This window comes from Grus americana, chromosome 10, assembly GCF_028858705.1.
Source record: "Grus americana isolate bGruAme1 chromosome 10, bGruAme1.mat, whole genome shotgun sequence".
Lineage (NCBI taxonomy): Eukaryota > Metazoa > Chordata > Aves > Gruiformes > Gruidae > Grus > Grus americana.
The window spans coordinates 23,669,424-23,688,117 of NC_072861.1; the positions used below are offsets into that span (position 1 = coordinate 23,669,424).

General features: G+C 42.8%; 2 protein-coding genes across 7 annotated transcripts in view; one reads left to right on the forward strand and one right to left on the reverse strand.

Moving 5' to 3' along the window:
• Window positions 1-867: 867 nt before the first annotated feature.
• On the reverse strand, window positions 868-11,414 carry CIAO2A (cytosolic iron-sulfur assembly component 2A). 4 transcript variants are annotated; one of them, XR_008578554.1, is made up of 6 exons: window positions 11,193-11,413; window positions 7,600-7,764; window positions 7,352-7,496; window positions 5,789-5,838; window positions 3,946-3,991; window positions 2,848-2,866 (listed from the first exon to the last, which is right to left on the reverse strand). XR_008578554.1 is itself a non-coding variant. In XM_054836258.1 (5 exons), the coding sequence occupies exons 1-5, from the start codon at window positions 11,317-11,319 to the stop codon at window positions 2,769-2,771; spliced, it is 486 nt and encodes a 161-aa protein (XP_054692233.1). In that variant the 5' UTR covers window positions 11,320-11,411; the 3' UTR covers window positions 868-2,768. The 4 variants fall into 4 exon arrangements, 3 of the variants coding, with proteins under 3 accessions (XP_054692233.1, XP_054692234.1, XP_054692235.1); XM_054836258.1 differs by lacking the exon at window positions 7,352-7,496 and having other exon boundaries at window positions 868-2,866; window positions 11,193-11,411; XM_054836259.1 differs by lacking the exons at window positions 5,789-5,838; window positions 7,352-7,496 and having other exon boundaries at window positions 868-2,866.
• A 713-nt stretch (window positions 11,415-12,127) lies between these two features.
• SPG11 (SPG11 vesicle trafficking associated, spatacsin) overlaps window positions 12,128-18,694 on the forward strand; it is a 36,464-nt gene continuing 29,897 nt past the window's right edge. For 2 of the 3 annotated variants that reach the window (XM_054836474.1, XM_054836475.1), the window contains exons 1-7: window positions 12,137-12,416; window positions 13,421-13,602; window positions 14,398-14,625; window positions 15,402-15,600; window positions 16,179-16,316; window positions 17,054-17,517; window positions 17,747-17,892. In XM_054836474.1, the coding sequence (XP_054692449.1) occupies window positions 12,205-12,416; window positions 13,421-13,602; window positions 14,398-14,625; window positions 15,402-15,600; window positions 16,179-16,316; window positions 17,054-17,517; window positions 17,747-17,892 (1,569 nt within the window). In that variant the 5' untranslated portion in view covers window positions 12,137-12,204. Of the gene's footprint in view, window positions 12,417-13,420; window positions 13,603-14,397; window positions 14,626-15,401; window positions 15,601-16,178; window positions 16,317-17,053; window positions 17,518-17,746; window positions 17,893-18,694 lie in introns of all 3 variants that reach the window. The other variant, XM_054836473.1, reaches the window with a different exon arrangement.

Here is an 18,694-nt window from a genome sequence, read left to right on the forward strand (position 1 = left end):
CTGGCTCCCTGGCAGGGTTCAAGGCCAGGTTGGATGGGGCTTTGGGCAACCTGGGCTAGTGGAGGGTGTCCCTGCCCGTGGCAGGGGTGGCACTGGATGGGCTTTGAGGTCCCTTCCAACCCAAACCAGGCTGGGATTCTGTGCTCTTTTCTCAATGCTCCCCCTCGTGGGAAAACACTTCCAAAACACTTCCCAGCTCTGCTCATTTCCTTCTCTGCAGAATCATTAATAGTTAAAAGATCCTTTGCTTTTTGGTTTCGTCCTTTTGAAAAGGAAAAAAATATGACAGATTGCTTCTACTTAATAGAAACAAAGTCAGTTTAGATTTCATTTTAAAATGGAAATACTCTTCTATATGAAGTAGTATTCTCTGTTAAACTGACTTCGTGCAGACTTGCAGGCATTGCCTCGAAGCCATTTTGGATACGATGCGTGACGGCAAGTCGTACGAAGCAATAAACGAAAACAGAAGTTGCAAGGAACAGTACAAGCACCACAATACATCATGATTGAGCAATTCAAAGGTTTTTGGAAGAAGAGTTGTGTTAGAAGCGCTGAGCTGATGATAAGTAACTATACAGAATAAATCCTTTATATTGAACTGCTAATTGCATTTATTGAAACTACAATTTTCAATGGTTACCATCTAACTAGTTTATTAAAGAGTAAACAGTGGGGAAGAAAAACATTGCTCTTGTTCTATACTTATGTTTTAATGGCATGTCACAGAAAAACTGGGAACCTTATCATAGGAAAATATCTCCACCTGCTTTTCATAGAAAATAAATCTTTTTACAGAAGTAGTTACCATCTAATGAGTTTTACCAGCTGAAAAACCTCCACCCACCCACAACCACCAGAGAACCTTGCAAAACACATCTTTCAGTATACTTCGTGATAGACCATTCCAGCAGGAGTCTAAATGCACAGTGTTTAGGGTTTGCCCAAAGTAGGATTTTTTAAAAAATTGGTCCACAGGTTATTTATTTTGGAAACTACCAAGTTTTTAGTTTTCCATGCAAACATCAAGTGGCCGATTCCCTTCACATTCTGCTGTATACCTGAGGTAGTGCACATAAGAGTGTCCCACATTTAAGCTTACATCTAATTACACTTTACAGAAGCATCTGTAGAAAGTGCTGCTTAAGGACATACATACTTCCCTCGAGCTAAATTCAAGGTGAGCAATGAGGGCACAGAGGCTTTTGAACTTTAAGTAAAATTTAATTGAAGCCAAGTAACTAGAGTTAGGAAAGTAATTTTCCACACATAGACTAGAACTGACAGTTCTGCAGATGTGCAGTAACATATGGAAAAAGGGCATTGTTCCCCCCCTTTTTTTTTTTCAGATAGCTTTGGCACTGCAAGCAGGGAGGTTACGAGCCCTTGTTGGCACAGCTGGGATGTGTGTCAGTACACTGTTTTACAGAGGGAAAAATTCCTCCCGCTGTTTATAATGCACAGCCTAGCTGGAGTCCATTCAATCATTCCATGCCTTCAGGAAAGCTTTATCTGGCTTATTATTAAAATGGTTACAAATCCCTGAAATCCCAACAGATGTTTGCGCTGAACTCCAAGGATTTCTCACCATTTAACCAAACACAAGCCCACTGGAGTCATCACTCTTTCATGGAGGAATGGCTCCTTAAATCTCTCGTGAACCACTGCGGGGGATAACTACTGCATTGAGCAGATCACACACCCGTGGGACACTCAAAGAGTTTGTGGGTGCCATGGGGCATGAGATGGGCGGCACCAACCTCTCCCCCTGCACATACATTTACCACTGAGGCCCTCCTGCGGCTGCACGGCAGATACAAAACATCCCTGCCCCTGGGAGGACAGCAGAGCAAAAAATTCTTCAGGAAAAGGTAAATCCATGGTCAAATCCACAGCTGCAAGGGAAAGTAATCCGAGGGAACTTCTCCAGTGAGAAAACATAGGACAGCTGGCAACCTTACGGACATCCCAGATAAGATTAGCGAGGGAGCAGCAAAAGAAAGAGGACAGAGGGAACCGCAGGGATGAAGGGCGGTGCGATTCTCTCACCTTCCACGCTGCAGGTGAGTCATACAAAAAACCAGGATCAAACTGGCAAGATATTGGCCATAGGAAAACTTTATCCCTGGGATAATTATAAAGCAAAGCCTGCAGAATCAGAAACATGTACTTACAGAGAAAAAGAAGCAAGTATTTATCAGGAATAGCGTCCCAGTTAAAACTCCACTCCAGTCCCTTGGTTCTGAATTCTTTTTCTGAATTCATTTCAGCTTTAATGTGTTACCAACAACGAAGAAGTTGCATGAAATGTTTCCTTCTCTAACAGAAATCTAAACCTAAGCTTAAAGGAAAAAAAAAATTAAAAGATGTCTGACCTCAGAAAGCATCATTTCAGTACAAGAATCTGTTTTATTTTTACAGTGCAGTGATTGAAACAATGTAGAAATTTAACTTGCAAAACTGAATTTATAGCACAATGTCTATCAGAAGGCAATACATATACGTTGTTTTGTTTTTAATCATAAAATATTTCTCTGGACACCAGAAATTACAAACTCTTAACACTATACACTTCACTTTATTTTAGAGACTAATTCGTCATAATTTAAATCTATCTTATAAACAATTTCTTTTAAAAAATGTGGCAGATAAAAAGAACTCAAGTATTAAACTCAAGGCCTTGATTATTATTATTTTCCTTTTTTTTTTTTAAACAAAGATATTTTAAGAAATGTATCAAAATGATAACTCTGTGGGTATTACAGCTACTAGTCAGGCTCTGCAACACACTGCTCCACAATTTCACGCAAGTTTGGATTCTCCATCGCAGCTGCTACTCTCTCTTTGTCATTGATTTGCTTGTTGACTGCAAAATATGACACAAAAAGTAAAGTCAGAAGCAGTTTTCAGGGGGACTTTACACATACCGTAATGTGAATCAATCAATTATAGTGCAGCGAAGATTTTCCAAACCCAGTGAATGGCCAGCTCAAAGACTGAGAAAGTGCTGCTGTACAGTAACAGGACATTGCGTCAACTTTCTTTTCAATTTTCTTTCTATGTGGAAAATTTCATTTGCCTAATATCCAAAACCCAACAGTATTTGTACAATGGCCAATAAAGCACCGTACAGGCAGACGTTTAAGTTGCATGGCCTAGAATAACGTTGTGCCAGACACAATAGAAGGACGACATGACAAGAAGAACATGACGGTGCTCAAGAGCCAGTAGTCAAAGGACAGAGGATTAATAGGAAACTGGGAACAAAGCACATGAAAGCTCAGTCACAAAAAACCAACCATCAGAAACCAAACACTTCTGTTACTTTTCTAATTTAGGAAAAGACTGCAAGATGATTTTAAGACACGTCATTAGCACAAGTGTGAAATTTGTGACAAATTAGTAGTCCAAGTTCTCCAGGTTCAATTTCTAGTAATTTCATCAAAAGAACTGATCTTCCCCATACGAAGATATCTAATGCTTCAGAACAAGCCTGGGACATTGCCTGGACAAAGGGTTACAGCTGTTTAAGCCAGTGATTGGGTATAGCTCTGAAAGAATTTTGATGTCCTGCAAGTTTTATTTTAAACATTGACTGAGAAACATGCATTTTTGTTATGATGATGTTAAGATAGCAAGATCAACCAGTCATGAAGTTCTTCATGTTAATTATTCAGCAGCACAGTAGCAACTTCTTTTGTTATAAACAGAACTCAACACCTACAAGAACTGTGGGGGTTTTTGTTTGCTTAAACAAAACAAAACCAAGCATACCCACACAGTACCAATACAGATTTTGAAACAGCCTCAACCACATGTTTAATTTTAAAGCTTTAACAGTGTATTCATTTCTGAAAAGGCTAGCAAGGTAGGGGAAGAAAAGGACTTCTCAAAAGAACACAAACACACAGGCTAAAGCTGTACTCATTCATAAGCTCTACTTACTGTCTTCTTCAGTGGAATGTGTACCTTCAGATATGTAGATTTCCAGCTAGAGGAGAGATCGTTAGTGTTAGATGCATACATCAACAGTTGAATATATTCATTACTGGCAGAAAAAAGTTGTACAGTACACATACAATGCATGGAATTCAGACTTCTAAAAGTGTTCACAGCCAAGGGGATCAATGACAAGAGCTGATCATAGACTTCACTGCAACACTACTACAAGACAATCTCCTCCTCCCCTGTTGCAGAGAGGCCCCAATAATCTTTCTTCAAAATTGTGGAGGCATTCATTCCTCACTAATACCAACTGCTCTTGTGAAAAAGTAATTGCAGTTAGGCTACTGGAAACAGAACTGGCACTACTTTCCCAACAAGTTCTCTGCAGGCCACAATTCAGGAACAATTCGTTTAAAAGCCACCAGAATTGCAAGTGTCACTTTCATAAGGTAAGTACTCTTGAAAAGATATCCTTAGGAAGAGATTCCTAATAAGATATTCCCAGTAAGTTTTGCTCAATGATGAGAATCACAGATATTCTATTTGAAAATGGCAGTGTAATGCAGTATCTATTTCCTGCATGGGAACAGATTGTAAGACTAGAATCTAACCAGACCTAAATCACCTTGATGCATTTAACAGGCCTGGGAAAACAACAACAAACCCCCCCACACACACACTGAACTGCAAGGAGATCTCATAAAACTGGTGTACCAAAGGAACACCAAGTAAACAAATCCTATGCCTTTTATCTTACCTCGCTGAAGCTAAACCTATTTGTTACCACGTGTCCAACATAACAAATCACTGTCTACCTCATTTTCTAGAAATGCAAGTCTCACTTTACGCTGTTGAACTGGAAAGATGAAGCTAGCAACTATAAAAACAAGACAACAAAAATATATCAACACCAGAAAACCTAAGCTAATGAATTTATATTTTGTATTATTTTGGGCAAGTTTCTAAAGGTCTATAAAAGACAATGTCTGTCATTAAACATCTACTCTTGGTTCCTGCCAAGACTCAAACAGCTTTTTTTAAGGACCCCATTTCCTATATAGTTTCTTACACTCCAGCAGCACAGCCAGGGCTGGCTCCTTTTAGGGACAGCATGTAGACCAGGGTCAGGACCGCACAGCACCCATACAACAGTTCCTAAGACACAGGTCACCAAGAGATTCATTCCCTCAATGCAGTTCCAGTTCTGAATTCTGCAGTTCTTCTAAACTCTAATGAACCTGTTCTGAAGTTTTTACTTCCTAGATGATGCCTACATAAAGTTGTGGAACTCCCTTTAACCGGTTTCTAACTGACCACAGAGCAGTCCTCTTGCTTTCAGGGCTGCTCGCTCACTGAGGGTTGGTCCACTGAAGACAACTCTCAGATACTCCATACAGAACAGCAGAGTCGTAACTATTCATATGTTATATTTATGATGCATAGATATCTTCAAATATTGCAGAAGGCCAAATTCATTTTCCCCAAGGCAAGAGTATGACTGTGAATCTTTGTAACGCTGGACTTGGAAACACCCTCTCTGCCACCCAGCAGGAGCCTGAATGACAGCTGGTGAAGAAATCCCTCAAACACAGCGTGTTTCAGAAGTGCAGCAATAAAGAGTCTTTTGTGAAGGAAAGGAAGAACCGCAGTTACGCACCGATCCCTTCAGGTGCTACACTGTACTGCCATGCGTATTCCCTCCCGAGGCAAAGCACAAGCTTTAAGATGACCCCATCCCTAACCACAGCTTGCCAGTTACTTGGTCCTGCAGCACACGCTCTGTTAAAGAGAACATGGCATACATTTATGTAGTTTAAAGCAAGTTCCAGACCAGATACTTTACCTTATGTCTAAAAGGCAAACATCTCTGAAGTTTTATTCTTAAACAGAGGCCTGTTTAAACAAAACAGATAAGAGATTTTCTTGTAAAATTCAAGGTTTGAGGTGCGTTTTCAGAGAATCCATATTTAACAACCAAAAACCACCAGTAAAATCAACAACCTTCTCCTTTTGCATTCCAAGCAGCACAAGCTGCAGAGGAGACTAAATAACTTGTGGTTTGACCCTTCAGATGTAGCTTCTCGGTTAAGCTCATACCTGCCTGCATGCTTAGGTCGTCTCTGGTCTCTAAACACCTCCTAGAAACACTAAATACAGACACATTCCTCCATTCCCAGCTTTCTTCGATATTTTTGGTAGAGCTTCCCAGCTGTCACTGTGGCTGCATCTGTACTGAGAAAAATGCTTCTTTCGTTTTCTAACATTTGTTAAAAAATCCAACATAAATTGTTTGAAGAACCCAAACCTGCAATGACCTGGGGGCCGTTCAAGCTCGTAACTTTTTGTTATAACTTTTTGTCATAACTATTTAATGTCTAACACAGAGACTGAGCAGAGGAGTGTTGTGGTTCATCTTTGGGAGCGAGATCAGAGTTTGGGGAGACCCCTACAACTAGCCCCTGGCAGTTTCCCCACAAGGCTGGCTTTGCGATGAGCTACACACGGACAAAGCCAAACACAGCCCCAGGTTGTCCTCAGGCTCAGCCAGTGGTAACAGCAAGAGAAAATACTCCCAGAAGAACTCCCAGCTTAGAGTACTCTGTACACATAAGGAAGGTTGGAAAACCCCTGCTTCCTGCCTACATTCTTACATACACTACCCAGCTATTTCAAAGAGTTACCATAACCCTTTCCGGTAGCAGCATGAGGAACTGTGCTTCAGAGGTCACCCAATACTGATAACGACTGCACAATCAAACAGACATGAAAGGCCCGGCTGACGTTTCAGTGCCAAGAACATGACTGGCACAAAGTTTAAGAGCTGACACGTACATTATCGATCCTCAGGTCTGAGCCTTAACCCACTGACATTCATAACTAGGTCAAACTATAAGTAAATTATTACTGTTCAGCATGCTAATGCTTTACGATCTATGCTTTACTTTCTAAATAAAGCTGCAAAGGTTTATTTGGGCATAAATACATGTACTTCTTCATTAAAGACTTATTTTCCCTTAAATCTTCAAAATAGACTGAGAAATCTTATATTCATATACAACGGTAAGAGTTGCTAACCTTGGTGCATTTAAACAAATCATTTCAGAGATCTCATCTGAAAAATCACGTCTGAGATCTTACCACAAATGTTAAGGAAGAAAAATGCAAAATAAGTCGGTGTAGATTCTCATTCAACTTACTTGCTTTCAAACTCCTAACAACCTAGAACTCTATATTTGGTATTCTTGGATTGTATTTTTGTACGTGTGTGGGAATGGAGCCCATAACGTAAGGGAAAGATAAAGGAAACAATTATAAAGTTTTAAATTTTTTTTAATTTAAGAGCTGACAAATTCTCAATTTAACATTACTAAAATAATTTGGAAAATATAAAGAAGGAATTCTGTACCACTTCCCAGTAGATTTTTTGAGAGCTTCTCTTTGGAGAGTTTCCCTAACTTGATAAAAACAGATGGATGTCCCCACGTTTCTTGTGGTTTTTGTTTGTTTGTATTCCTAGGTGGTTTCTCAAGATGAAATTCCTTGTCAAACTGCTGGCAAAGCAATACTGAATTTTAATGAGGACTGATGTTATTCGGACAACCTAAAATTAACTTTACGCTCATTGTTATAGATTAAATGAAATAGAAATCTTACCAATGAGAGTAGCCAAAGAACAATGAGGTACTGTTGGTGTAAACCTGATGATAACCAGATATTCATCGTCACCTATCTCATGTACTTCAACACAGCTTTCCGTTACCACTTCCAGTTCTTCTAAAGTATTAGGTTTCTCCGGGTCCCGGATAGTACGAATTATATCTAAAGCAGAAGACAAGTGATGAACAATAAAGTAGCTTTCCTGAATTTAATACAAGTACTTTTATTAGAAACTATCTTCCCAGCATTATTTTGCTCCTCCTCCGAAAAGGCAGAGCTGTAAATATAAGTGATACATTATCTTGCGAGTTGCTTCAGAACTAGGGAAACAGAGGTATTTGTTGTTCACGGTGCACGTATTTTTCACATTCCAGTTCTAAACTTGCTATTATTTTTACAATCCCATCATAATAAATAGAAAGCAAAATGCGCCTCTCAAAGGCTATATATTACCTTCAGAACTACAAGTCATACAGTATTAGCCTATCCAAAAGACATACATAGAGGGAGTATTTCAGACAGGTTTGCTTCCCTTTCAGGTTTTTCAAAATCAAACTTATTAAGAAGACAAGTCAGATTTCCTTCTCATCATCTTCTCTCCACTTCCCAGCCTGGGCCTCACAGATAAGATTTTGAAGCCCTCTTAAAGAAAGCCAATACAAAAATAACACCCTAATCCATATTTAGCTGTATCAATGGTCACTTCCATAGCTTGTAAAATGGGGGGATCAACTAGGTTTAATATACTGTATAGAAAGCGATAAGCAGCATTGCCTTTATAGAAGCAATGTGTTCTGGATTAGCTTAAGGAGGTTTTATCATACAGTGAAGCAGAACTATTTATCGTTGCTTCTCCATGGAGCAAAAGGTTTTAAAGTAATATTCAAAAGCTACAATATTTGATTATAGGACACCAAAAAATAATGCAGAAGAGAGTATATGAATTCAGTAAATTTCTTAAGAGCCTGAAAAAAAATAAGTCTCTGCATTTCCACGTGTTTGCTGAGTAATGTTTGCGGAAGGAAAGGCAATGAGATCTCTAGCCTATTCATGCCTGCGCCATGTACATGGCATAACTTGAAGAAACACTAATTTTGACAGTGAAGGCCAAACCTAGGAAGTTCCCAGCTGTCACCTCTCACTCATATCTGCCTTGTATGCAGTTATTTGCCCCTTAGAAATGCAAGCACAAGCACAAGCATTTCTGGTTTAAATAAGGTAGCTAAAGGCATACAGGTTAAGATCAGTTTAAAAAAAACAAACAGGTTAAAAAAAAAAGGGGGAGGTATTTTTTGCTAGTTGTAGTGATTTTCCTCTCAGTGGAGGCCTACCAATAGCTCTACTCAACAGCTAACTCTACTGCTGAAGCCAACGTGACACCAGCCTTCACTACGGCCAATGACTTCCGTCTATCTTCAGGTACAGAGAGACCCACCCAGCTCGAGAGCTGCAAAGCTGCTCGCAGTGCATTCCTGCCGTTAAGCCGATAGGGCCAGCCCCTCGGCAGGGACCACAGGCCGAGTACAACATGGCACTAATACTGCTGCATTACTTCCAGGCAGGAAGGAAGCAGGCAGCCAGCGGGCAGGAATGGTTCATGTCTGTCTGGACTCCATCCGTCTCAGAAGGGTATGCCTGAAGTCAGAGATGTACCCTAACCTGTGAGCAAGGAAGAGACTTGTATTTGTAGAGATGTATAAGCTTTCACTCCTGGTACTCACCTCACCTTCTCAGAGCCTGTCACCCTCCTGCAAGGGCTACTCAAATGGCTCTCAAGACCCAGGTAATCCTCCCAGCAGGGCTGGGAAGCACTTGCTTTCCAAACTTAGTTGTCATCACTCATACCACGAAACAAAACTTGGGATGAATGAGAGAACTGAGCCCTGTCCCTGACTTCCAGGGAAGCAGACAATTGCTTGAACCATTCTGAAGCCCCCAGCCTGTTTCTCTGTCTACATCAGAAGGGTGTGATGCTGCCTAATTACAAACCTGGGAGACACAGCAGATGTCACAAGGCTATTTGTTCTGTGGTCCCAAAGAACGGATAACTGTCCCCTCGATTACATTAAGGATCATGACGGTAATAAGCAAACAAACTGTCTAGCTTTATTAGTATGTTTACCAGCAAACAGATTACCAGTCTCATTTGTCAGACCAATAAAAAGTACATTCACATTTTTTTCCATTGTTCTGGCTCTAGTATCACTTTTATGCTTAAATTCTTAGCTAACTACTGAAATCTAGCCAAACCAGAAATTACTTCACATATAGATACAACATAAGTATCTTTGCATACACAGTTCCTTGTAATTTCTGATACTTTTTTTCCCTCTATTTTTAAATTTTATCTTCTTTCTATATGAAAAGGCCCAAGAGGAAATCAATTACTTCCCCAAGCAGCGAGAGGGACACTGAAATTGATTTAGTTCAGCAGTACTTCATGGATGCCTCTGGTCTTTTAAATCCAAATTTTACACAGACAGATGCTTTAGTTCTGCAAAGATCATGCACAAGCATAGCCCTATGGATGAACCGAAATCAGCAGGATGACTTACATGCCTAAGGTTCATAACTGTAGTTATTACTTAGAACAACCGATGTTTTAAAGTACCTATATTTTAACATCACTCAAGTTTTAAAATTGAGTTTGACATTGTTTCCTCTTTTATTCCTTTTAGATAAAACTGTACAGTGCTGCATAAAATCCTCACACTACTCCTAACTGCCTACAAAATAACAGTGCCTTGAAGCTTGACAATGTTTTTGGAATCCTCTAAGATTCTACATGCAGCATTTTTGTAAAATACAGAGAGATTTCACCTCTGGAAAACTCAATCACTCAGTAACAGAAACCTCCACTTCGCGGGACTATCTGGCTGACCTTTCTGGAATTACTTGCCTTTCCAGGTGTGTCCAGCTCCTCTTCAGTCTCAGGTGATGAAACACCAAGGTAGTTGGTAACTTAGAGGTAACTCCCCCCCGCACAGGGGCTGAGCCAGCCCAGCAGCAGCCCAGTCCCTTCCCACAGACGCAGGGGCTGGGAGGCAGCAGCATCACCCACCACTCAAGCGGCGCGTTAAGACAGTTGTCTGGGTGCACGCCTTGCTCAGGGTCCTAACAGTGACCACAGCAGCCGCTCCATCCCAAGGTCACGGCATCCAGCCCACCTCCAGACACAGCCCGGGGCCGGCGGTGCGGGTGGGGAAGCTAGCAGGCACCCAAGGCAGGCCCTCACCCTTCCCTTAACGCTTCCTGGGCTCTCGGCACCCCAAGGGCAACCCCTGCCCGCCCTACATCCCTGGCAGTGATTCCAGTTCTCAAGCAAATACACTTCCTCCCTGCCCCTCTTCGAGAGCAGCCACCTCCACTCCAGCCCCTCAGGGACCCCGCAGGGGCGCTCCCCCCAACCCCCAGCCCCAGGACACAGCTCTGGGCCCCCCCCAAGGGCTGGCCCGGGGCCTGGCTTCCCCCACCGCACACCCCCGAGGGCACAGCACCACCACGGCCCCTCACAACCCGCCCCACGGCCCCTGACGCCTCTCACCCCAGGCCTCCCCTTCAGGGACGACCCTTGAACCCACGACAGTCACCGTAAACCTCGAGCGCCTTGTCGTGCTCCATGGCCTGGTGTCGGGGGGCATGGCAGCCCCTACGCAGCCCGGAGTACCTCAGCACCCTGTTCAGCGTGTGCGACAGCAGCCCCAGCACCAGCGACATCCTCCCGCTCCGCCATGGGAGAGCGCAAACCGGACCCTCGCAGCCACCGTCCGCCGCTGCCAGCGGGAAGTTCCTCGCGGGGCGGGGCCAGGAGGCCAGCTCTGGGGGGCGGGGTCTAGGTTATCGAGACCCCGCCCAGAGGCGGGAACAGGGGGGTTGTGGCCCTATGGGCGGGGTCATGCTGCGGAGGCTCCGCCCAGGGGCGGGGCGAGGGCGGGGTTAGCAGGTCCCTCAGCGCTGGCGGGATCTCGGTGCCGCGCTGTGTGGCTGCGCTCGGGTTTCACCGCGCGGTCCGGGGTTGCTGCGTCCTCTCGGGTAACCCGGGCTGTGCCTGCACCCTGTGGCGCCGGCAGGCCGGTCCGCACACGCACGAACACCCCCGGTCTGCCGGGCTTTGCCCCAAGAAACCCCACGCTTTCCAAATAAGCAGCTAAGCTTCTAAAGGAGCTTGCGAGAGAGAGCCGTCATGATTTACTTTCCAAGCTAGAGCTGCACGAAGAGGAACCGGTTGGATAATGGGAATTAGGAGTAGGTTTGCTGTAGGTTTCGAGCTTCTTCAGAACGTGTCCCCAGGTGCTGGGACGAACACCAAGGCCCCCTGAGGCTGTCGCCTCCCTTGGTCTCGCCGGGAGCCATGGTGGCGGCAGGCCGATGCCTGCCCGCCGCAGCGGACGCTCACGGAGACTACAGCTCCCAGCTCGCCTTGCGCCTCCGCCCGCGGACGGTGGGCTGCGAGGCCTGCTGGGAGTTGTAGTCGCACCCCGGCACTGGTCAGCGCTGTCAGCTGACCGGAAGGAAGAGCTGCTCCGGTCCAACGTCCAAGATGGCGGCGGGCCGGGGTGCGGGAGGCCCTTAGGCCGGGGGTGACGGCTCTCCCCGAGGAGGATGGAGGGGGCGAAGCGGGAGCTGCGCGTATTGCTGGCGTCCCTCTCGGGGGAGGCGCAGGGCTCCCTGCGGGACGCAGCCTGGGTCCGGCTGAGCAGGGGCCAGGACGCTCTGGGCAGCCTCCTGGTCCCTGGTGGGATCTACCTGGAGTCCCTGGTGCCGGGCGGAGGCGGCCGGGCCCGGGGCAGCGTCCTCCCGGGAGCCTGGGCTGAGTAAGTGGCAGGGGGTGAGCAGGGGAAGGGGAGGCTGGGAGGGGTCCCCCGGCGTCACTCTGCTTTGGTGAGAGGCGCCGGGTGTACCCCAGGGGCTGAGAGCGCTCCCCGAAAGGGAGCAGGCCTGCACAGGCGAGGGCAGGCCCTGAAAGCTGCAGGAGACTGAGGGGGACTTCCAAACCCTGCCTTGAAATAGCATGCCCTCAACTTAAAATTCCTTTGCTGGAGGCGATGTTGATTTATATCTACTTATCTGTGTAGGTGTGGGTGTGTTCATTACAGTAGAGGAAAAAAAGAAAAGGAAAGAAAGAAAAATTGCCTGGTTTTGTCGAGTTGCTGGCTTAAAATTTCAGAGTGTCCTGACAGCTTGGCTTCCTTGTCTGCTGGACAGGGGCGGACATTCAGTGATCACATGAGATGCTTTTAATGCTGAGTCAAAACCACAGTCACGTTGCATTTCTAAAGGTCTGCAGTGTCAAGCAATACTGACACTGCTGTGGTGCTCTAGTCTTGTGTCTCACTCTACACCATCCCAAGTGGCCTTGTAGCTGTTCCCTGTGCCCCTCTCCGTAGGAGAGCAGGTGTGGAGACAGACACCGCAAGAGTTTCTCACGTGAGAAACGGGGAGGCAAAACATCCAGAAATGGGCAATATGCTCTGCTTCTCCCTAGCTGACAGCGCTGGTGTTCCTCCTCCTAAAAGAAGTCCTGAAGCAGAGTGTCCCTCACATGACACCGATGACTAAAGGAAAGAAACACATGAGGATAGAAACCCCTCTGTTCTTGAGAGGAAGAGAAGTAGGGATTCCTCAAGTGCTGTCTTGCGTTGCAGCCTCTGCCAGGGATGAAACACGTTCGAGTATTGGGGAGGGGGTGGCGGCAGAATCTTTACTGCAAAAGATTAAAATTACACTGCCCATCATTAGCACACAGCCAGAATTGTGCAATCTATGAAATGTGGAAAGAGAGTAAGGTCAATAAACATACCGAATGTTGTATCTTCAGCTTCATGTGGGACAATACAGAAGATGATCTGCAAGCAGGCAAGACAAAAATACTGGCTCTTAGTAAAAGTCATGAACTGTTTGTCTATGAATTCACCACAGAAGATGGAAAATACAACCCGATTTCCCTGCACTGTTGTAAGGAAGATACACTTAAAAAGCTCCTTGAAGTTAAAAACATTAGTGAGTAAATTTCCATGTGTGTTCTGTATTTGAAATGGTTATAGGCCTAAGTCTGCTTCACCTGGTGAAACAAATTGAGGCAGTAGGACTGGACACCAGGGAAGTGTCAAGTACTTCCACGCTGATTTAACGCGGTCAGTAGCAGCATTAATGAACTTGAAAAATAGTAGTGACATTTCTGTATTCAAAGGTGACATTGTTAGAGGGAATGAAACTGCTGTAGCGTAAGGTGTTTGAATGATACAAAGTTAAACTTTAATAAAACATACTCATGCAACCCTGCTATCTCAAACTTTCCCTTTAATATTGGAACCCGTGGGAAGAAAATGGAAAGGTAGGGCTCCTCACTAATCCTACAAAGACTAATTATGTGTTTAACCTTATGTTCTGTCATTAGCAAACGTAGTGTTCAGTTAGAATGCACAGACTTTGCAGAATGTGGTCCTTTGATGTTTTGCATGTTCTTAAACAGTGTCCCTTGCTAAAGTATTTTTATTTCCAAAGATAGTGGCTTTTATTTTCAGTGCTGAGTGAAATATTATTTTGTGATGATTTTTTTGTGTGTGTTCTTATAGTTTTGTCTACTTAAAAAGTCTGCACTGTTTTAGGAAACTTCTAAAATTAGTGCTCCTGACATAGAATGTGAGATTTGAAACAAGCCTCCCCACTCCCCAGTCTCAACTCTTACGAAGATGGTAGCAGAGGCAATGAATTTGAGCTGTAATTTTCTTGGGCTATGTTTACAAATCAAAAGTACCAGATTGCTATAATCCTAAAATATCTTTAAATTTACAGGTCTGTCTTCAATTTTTTCTTTGAGGATATTGTCTTTTGAAAACAACAAATGCATACTTCTGCTCAATAAGTTTATTGTTGTGCATCTTACCTTTCCTGGAAAAGACTCACCCATAGAGACATGTGACTGCCTTACCCTTGATTTGCCTCCGCAAGTTTTGGAAAGAATAACAGATACACACTTCTGCAGGGGGATCCTGTTCCTGTTAGATAGTTCTGGCTGGATTTGTATCCTTTGCAGTAGAGACTAGCTCTCAGCATAAATGATCTGGAGGAACAAAGTAATTTTTCTTTTCTGTCAGGGTTAAGCAGAAATTTCTTGTAGGCTATTCAAGCATCTGTTTTGAAGATGCTCTCGGTAAAGGGGTTGTGTAGCGAAATGCTAGTTATTGTAGTAAAAAATGCCATGGTCATCTATCAAATGTAGTTTCTCAACATGCCACTGGAAATCTGTTTCACACTGGTTTTGATACGTGGATCTCTGTGTAACAGGCTTTCATTTACCGTCACTAGCTTTTCTTTTCTCAGTTAGAGCCTTTAGAAATTATCTAGAGATATGCAGGGAATCACAACTTGGAAAACAGATAGCTGTCTGTGTTCTAAACAGGATCTCAGACCTGGCAGACTGTTTGACAAGGTGCTCAACTTTAACCTATTCTTTGTCAATTTTTTCTGACGTATGTAAAAAGCGCAGTAAAGTCAGGTCATTTTTTCCTCCTAATTATATAACTGTCAATATATTGTTGTCCCAGTTCACTTCTAAGTATAAATTAGTTCTTTTGAAGTGGCACAAGTTGTGTGCTTCTACAGCACCTAGCACGATTCACGTCTGATCCTAGCTGGGCTTAGAATGCTCTAGTAAACCAAACAATTCTAAATGTTTTGTTGTGCAGAGATTGGCTTGGACCACAAAGTTAACAGACATTCACCATCTTCCCCTTCTATGTAATTTCTTGTTTGCTGGATGATATGAGGTCTGACATTTTCTTTGACGCTGTTTAAAGATGTGTTTGACTCTTTGGATGGTGCAAATCTAGCAAACATCAACATAGCACTGTGCCAGGCAGATGTACAGGATGAGGGCAGGAGTCCAGTCATCCCATTGCCACTCACTGCGGTGAAAGTGTCGCATGATCTCAGTGTTGCTGTGATCGTCAGTTCTTCCAATGACGCCATCTCTCTGGATCTAAACATGTACTTCAGGTACGTTTGCAGCAGAATTCTTAAAGTAAAGTTTGAGTACAACTGACATTAAAAACCACCTAATCTAGGTCCTATAATAGTTGAAACGCTGTCAGCTTTTTATTTTGAGTTCTGATTCCGTGGTAGAGCAGAAATTTTGTATTTGTTTAAAGATTGCCCATTAATATTTGCTCCAATTTATGCTCTGTCACTTTAACAAATAGAAAAACTTTGAATTGGATTTTATACCTTTTCTAGGAAAGTTGGGGTACGTGCTGTCAACGAGTGTCAGTGGTGGTTGGTGGCACCTTTTAGAAATACTATAGAGTATGGGATTGTTAACCTGTTCTGACACAGCTTTACTGATTCTGCTCGATACGTTAGGACTAGGTTGTAATTGAGAGGTGTTGTCCACCTTAAAGGAAGGAGCATCAGGTTTTGATGGATTCTCTGGATACATTTTTGTGGGGGTTGCTAATCTGAGAGAAAACTGCTTCTCTGATAGCTCCCATTTTCCCAAATTTCATTTGAGACATGAAGGAAAAAATCTCAAATCATCTCTACGAGGGAGGTGAAATTTAATATTTCTTTATTTACAGACGGTTCCCTGGGCATTTGCTCTGTAAGAGAGATTCTGAACATCTTCCGGTGAAGCCTCCTGAAGGACTTGATGAGGATGACCTTGCTAGTTCTGATTATAGCATGGAGCTTTTGTCGTTGCCTTTTCGCACAGACAGGTACATAATGAAAATATTTTCTAAAACAGGCTGGATTTTGCCTCCTTTAGATCATTGATTAATAAAACTGCTGATTTTTTTTTTTTAATTGTAGTTGCGGCAAGTGAAATCAGCTCATCCTGCTTTAAATCTTTTGAATGTTAGGATGGTGTTAGGAGATGGGCCAAGACAACTTGGCATGTGTTATTGAACAGCTTCCAAACAGTAATTACTGTTTAGGGTGTTACCTTTAGTTTGAACCAGTATTAATAGATTTTTGTATTCCAAGTACTTTGCAGTTTGTTGCGTGTTTAGCACAGATGAGTGCATGTGAACAAAAATACTTTGTGTTCGTGTCGAACATTTTAACCACGTTGTGACCCTTAGTATTAGAGGTATTAATACTAGTAGAATATGTTAATTTTAACTTGATGTAAATGTAATAAATACTCAATTCTGGAATGAATTTCATTCTTTTTAATTGGTGGGGGCATTTTCTGGGAGGAGAAGAAAATTTTCGACTAAAAATGCTCAGCTTCATGGATGTTGTCAGCTAATGCAGCTGTGATCATTCAGCTTGGCTGTTGTATTTAAATAGAAATAAACAGGACACGTTAAGGTTAAAATGCAAGATGCTGGATGGAATCTATAAGCTTAAAATGCATATTATTTAACTGAGGAAACTTTGAAAATTTATTTATCTGCATTGTTCTTGGAGTAATGCCTGGTATTAGAGGTAGCTTCATTCTTCACCCCAGGTCCTGGAAGGCACACTTATCCTCACTATCTGATACAATAAGGAGAAGAGGACCAGGTTCTCCACATTTGGTGAATGACTTGAATTTACCTTGGTATCAGTTTTTTACCCATCTTGAAGATCATGATCCTGAAATCTATGAAAATTCTGAGAGGATGGTGGCTTTTCTTCCACGGGCTGTTACGTGGGTTCCTTCCAAACCAGCGCAAAGCAATGGTACAAACCTCAGTGATGCAAGACAGCAATGGAAACGAATCCCCAGAGAAGCACCCCAAGAAGTGGTGAAACTGGAGTGTAAATTGGTAACTGGAGTTAAAGCACTGTTTGTAGTAGTGACAGATGACAAAGGATTGACTCTTGCTCTCTGGGATTTTGAGTCGCAAGATGTGACATATCACCACTTTGGCAAAAACAGCGTTTATGTGGATTGCAGTGAAGAGGTGCCGTTATGTCTGCTTCTGACAGGTGAGGGGTTTGATACATTTGTTCTGATAAAAGCTTTGTTGTCTTTTTGTAGTGCTCTTCTTTCCTGTCTGCCTGGCTGCTGTGGCTAATTTCTAATGCGTTCTTGCTGAGGTGAAATCCAACTGGAGCCTTTTGTGTCATTATTTTGGAGGAGAGGCAGTAGATAGAAATGTTGCTGTGTCGCAACTTGCTTATATATTTTTAATTATGGTTTGATTCTTTTATTTAGAGCATGGTCTCTCCTTAGTTCTCTTTGGTTTAACTCAAGAAGAGTTTTTGAATAGATTGATGATCTATGGCAGCGCTGGAGTTGTAGATTCTGTTTGTCATCTCAATGGATGGGAACGATGTTCAATTCCCATACACGCGCTAGAGGTAAAGAAATCCATTTCATGTCTTACAGATAACAAAAATACTTCTTTAAAGTAATGAATGCAGTTCAGCAATGTTAATGGTGTTTTTAGACACAATTAAGAGTATGCCTCAGTAATCTAGGGGCAAAAAGTAGTGATTTAGTTATTAAATGAACAGTAAAAACCCTGAGTAACCCAGAAGAAGAAATACAGCAACAAAGTTAATGCACGTGAAAAAAAAATATTTTTTTTAAACTAAGCAGTGCTCAAAACTCCCTCTTAACTGGACCCAAAAGCATTTTTGCCAATTTCTGCATCATTTTTTGTCGTCTTGCAAAATGTCAGATGTTAAAACAAGTCCTTGGAACTAGATTTTTGTTTTTATCATAGCACTTCTCGAAGCCAAGAGGAGAACTTAAAGCTACCAAATGTTGCTTGATATCCCTTAACGATAGGTGATAAAATATTTGTAATGTACCAGACCACAAAACAAATGTTGTGTCTCTGCAGTTTTCCAGTGCTCTAGTTCTACTTTCAGATGACAGAAATCCTTGTTTAAATAAAACTCTTGTTCCAGAGGCCTGGGACTCTAACAGCCTGTCCACACCATCGTTCGGTACACTGCCAGTCTGTGTTTTCCATCGTGTTTGGAGGGGGGAGCTTAGATGAAGACATGTGGTAGGGTTCTTGGGGTTTATTCGAAGGGTGTGATGGAAAGTGAATTGATGGAGGGGAGAATCACAGCAATTTTCAGTTGTCATAAGCTTAGTCAAAGTCCTGATTCTCATGGTACTTACTTTATATCCCAGATCAAACTCTGTAAT